This window comes from Etheostoma cragini, chromosome 21 (genome assembly GCF_013103735.1).
Source record: "Etheostoma cragini isolate CJK2018 chromosome 21, CSU_Ecrag_1.0, whole genome shotgun sequence".
Lineage (NCBI taxonomy): Eukaryota > Metazoa > Chordata > Actinopteri > Perciformes > Percidae > Etheostoma > Etheostoma cragini.
In genome coordinates, this window is record NC_048427.1 from 21,869,422 (window position 1) to 21,873,143 (window position 3,722).

At 44.9% G+C, this 3,722-nt stretch overlaps 1 protein-coding gene across 5 annotated transcripts in view; it reads right to left on the reverse strand.

The window, feature by feature from the left end:
* Positions 1 to 3,722, reverse strand: part of map2k4b (mitogen-activated protein kinase kinase 4b) — a 15,129-nt gene that overhangs the window by 3,870 nt on the left and 7,537 nt on the right. For 3 of the 5 annotated variants that reach the window (XM_034859830.1, XM_034859829.1, XM_034859828.1), the window contains 6 exons: positions 3,405 to 3,437; positions 2,108 to 2,210; positions 1,164 to 1,338; positions 932 to 1,051; positions 728 to 847; positions 594 to 645 (listed from right to left, as the gene is read on the reverse strand). In XM_034859830.1, the coding sequence (XP_034715721.1) occupies positions 594 to 645; positions 728 to 847; positions 932 to 1,051; positions 1,164 to 1,338; positions 2,108 to 2,210; positions 3,405 to 3,437 (603 nt within the window). The remainder of the gene's footprint in view (positions 1 to 593; positions 646 to 727; positions 848 to 931; positions 1,052 to 1,163; positions 1,339 to 2,107; positions 2,211 to 3,404; positions 3,438 to 3,722) is intronic. The other 2 variants (XM_034859832.1, XM_034859831.1) reach the window with 1 other exon arrangement.

The window sequence follows — 3,722 nt, forward strand, 5'->3', positions numbered from 1 at the left end:
CCCCCGCTCTGCCCTTCAACCCCCGCTCCGCCCTGCAACCCCCTGCCCCGCCCTGCTATGCCCTTAAAATGTTCCACACTCCCATTGCTATGATTATTATGAATCATAATTCTCTATACCCATATCAAACCAATAGCGCCAGATGGTCGCCCAACCAAGGGTGTGTCTGAGGTTTCGGTCTGTTTAAAGAAACGTTTTTCCTCCTCACTGTCGCACCAAATGCTTAATATTGGGGGAGAATTGTTGGGTCTACGTAAATTATAGAGTGTGGTCTGTAAAGTGTACTTAAAAAACTCTAGTTATGATTTGATTCAATAAATAAAATTGAATTGTACTCTTGAAGGCCTATAGGCTATCTCCGCTGTATGGAAAGAAATGAGGAGAAACATAAATGTTGGAAAAAGTTAGTTGGGGCAGATGCTTTGCAGATTTTATGGTACAGAATACAGTTTGGAGGCAATAAATATGGATCCCAACCAATATCTTTCCGTCTCATTTAGATGTGCTGTTAGCGTGACTGTAGCCTAACTCTATGCTGTGTGGGACACAAATATGGCGGCAGGCACGTCAGAAGTGACGTCTTTGGTACTTACCTCTGTGAATTATTTTCAAGTTTTCTTTTAAGTGGTTGAGTGCTTTAACGGTCTGTTGGAGACACAATAAAACACATCACTTCTGTTTCCAATGTGATCAAAAATGTTGAAGACAAAGTGAATCGCCTACTCACCGCTAATGTTATTTTGCCTAGTATTTCCTCTGGAATGACGTCATCCAATGCACAATAGACATATTTGTATAATTTGTCTAATGAGGTAGCCATGAGTTCCATACAGATCCAGCAGTCGCCCTGAAACCAAGAGCCAGAAGATGAGGAGATGTGCACAGCATCATTCCCTGGGCATCAGCGAGCTGCTGCTGCATGACCTCCCACCTCTCTGAAGAGAGCGCCGTAGAACTGAACGATGTAGGGACAGTCACTGCTCCTCATGACCACATCCAGATCCATCAGCAGCTGCTTCTGCTCCTTCTCATCCACAGTGGAGCGAATCCTCTGAGAGACACACACACACACACACAAACACACACACACACACACACGGTCTTAGTCCGCACTGAGGGGAATAGCACAGCTGTTGCTCTGGATGAGGGGGGGCGGGGTGTACCTTGACAGCCATGATCTGGCCCGTTGGTTTGTGGACCATCTTGTTGACGGAGCCATATGCTCCACGACCGATCTCCCCAAGGTCTCTCAGATCCTCTGCCGTGAAATCACAATGCTGTCCCGGAGAGATCTTCAACTTCCCCGAGGACTCAATACCATGCGTCCGCAGACGCTCTCTGGGGGGGGGGCACAAGTCAAGTCCATTTGATTTATGTAGACTCAGATTATGCTGCAGTTATCTGCAAACTCTTGTCATCCGGAGCAGGTCTGGACTTCACTATCATTTACAGAGATGCAACATTCTCCCATGAGCAGCGGGGGGAACCCGTCACAGAGCAGAGAGGGGGGGATGAGGGAACTTACAGTTTCAAACAGGAAGAGGAAGGAGGAGGAAGAGAAAGAGCACTGAGGGGAACATGATATGATAAATATTGTATCAGTAGCCCCAAGCTTTTGTGAGCATGAACCATTTAAAAAGGTTCCACGGAATGGCGTTGGATTGGACCTTGATTGGGGCGGGGGGGGGGGGGGGAGGACTTGGCGGGGAGCTGATTGAAACTGGTCCATGGGGGAAGCTGCTGTGGATCACATCCTGCCTTCAAACACCCCAAAAACCATTCCAACCCGCCATCAGGCCATACATGTTTGAGTCTGCAGCAGTGGATATTGCTGCAGATGATGCTCATGAATGGCGATGTACTATAGTTACAAACTACCTTTTCTTATATCAATCTTTTTTCTTCCCTATTTCCACTGACAAAGATATGTATGTAATAGAAATATCTAACATCATCCTGTTAACACACAGTTGTGCTGCTGCAATGGGAGCCAGCTGTAGCTGTATAACTTTAGAATAATAACTTTCAGCAACGTGAGAAACCTAGGACCTGCTGCTGATGTATGACCTCACACAGCACTGACCCGTCAGCAGCTGTCTCTACTCACATGTGAGGGTTCTGGAAAGAGGAAGGCGGTGGATGGAGCGGGAGCCTGGAGGCTGGTTTCACTGGAGGGTTGGCGAAATTCAGCTTCAGAGCTTTACGTTTACCTGGCAGGACAAAGAGAGAAAACCATCCATGCACAGCACACTGTGGGTTCAAAACTGACCTGAGAGAACAATCCTTCATATGTGTGCAATAAAGAAAATTTACAAATTCATGCCACAGAACTTTCCTATGACCCAGGATATGATTGGCTAACAGCATAGTGGAGGAATGGTGAGGAGAAAACTGTTGAGGATTTTAGGATCCGGTCTCTGACCTTTGGTTTATCTCACTTGTCTAGAGATCAGACGAACCACAAACTGCATTTCGAACACTAGCAAAGAGCCCAGATTAGGCCTGCAAGAGTCAGGGGAAATAGGAATCACGATTGTTTTGCTTAGAATTGATATCAGCAATCTCTGACACAATTTTTTTTACCATGACTTAACAAAACTAATTGGCAGGACCAAACCTAGAGCCTTTTGGCACCTAGAGCAGATGGCTCACCACAAACCTGTAAACATAGAGGCTCCAATGAAGAGAAGGGAGAGCATTACAACCTTCTTTACAGTCTATGTTTAAAACTCACAGAAGAAAGTAGTAAAGTCTGTGCTGCAGTCGGCTCGTAAAATTAAATGTGAATTTAAAAAAACTAATAACTTTTAATCAAAGTTATTTAAAAATTAAATCATGAACAGGGTGAATAAAATACATGATATATAAAGGTATATATCCACTTACCAAATGGAAAGGCAGTGATTGACAGAACAGGCAGCAAAGTGATAGTACTTTGATCCAATGGAGATCAAATTTGTCAGATTGACTTTAGCCCAATGGATTGGGTGCCACCCCTCTAGACCCTCAGAATATAACCTCTATGCAAACTGTTGGTTTGTCTTTGCCATGCCCTGGTCACCCAGCTCCTGAGTGCAAACAGATGACTTATTATCCCCGGTGCAAATTCATCTTTTCCGGCCATAACTGCATTTGGATAGACTCCCCAACCACCAGACCACCACACCAGCGCTTTCAGTAATATACAGTGGCTTCTTTTCCCCTGTCTTACCCACTTAAATATGCGAAACACAATAACAACGCTGACCAATCATTAGGCAGCACCGTGCCCAGTCCTCAGCCAATGATTGAACAGAAACACGGCTTAGTGAAGGCCAGCGAGGAAAGGAAACCACGTTAGACTACTGAGGTGGAGCCATAAAGTGCATAGGGCGGGCTGCTTTATGTGCCATTCTATTGCTTACGTTGGGACACTCTAGACAGGCTTATCTGAAACCCTGAAGTAAAGAAAAAACATTTTACTAAATTTCCTTTGGGCTCATTATTCTATAGTGCCAATGCTGGAGGTAGAATGCAGGGCATAGAGAAAGAAGCACCATGTTTGGCTGGGTCTGGTTTAGTGGTCTGCCATGTAACTGGATCTGGAATGAGGTTTAGTCAACACTGTCCCAATAGCAGAATGTATTAAAATGTCTGTTTGATAGCTCTTCTGTCACTCCTGCACCTGCAATTATCACTACTATTATTTTACACTAAACAGCAAATGAGTGACATCTAGATCA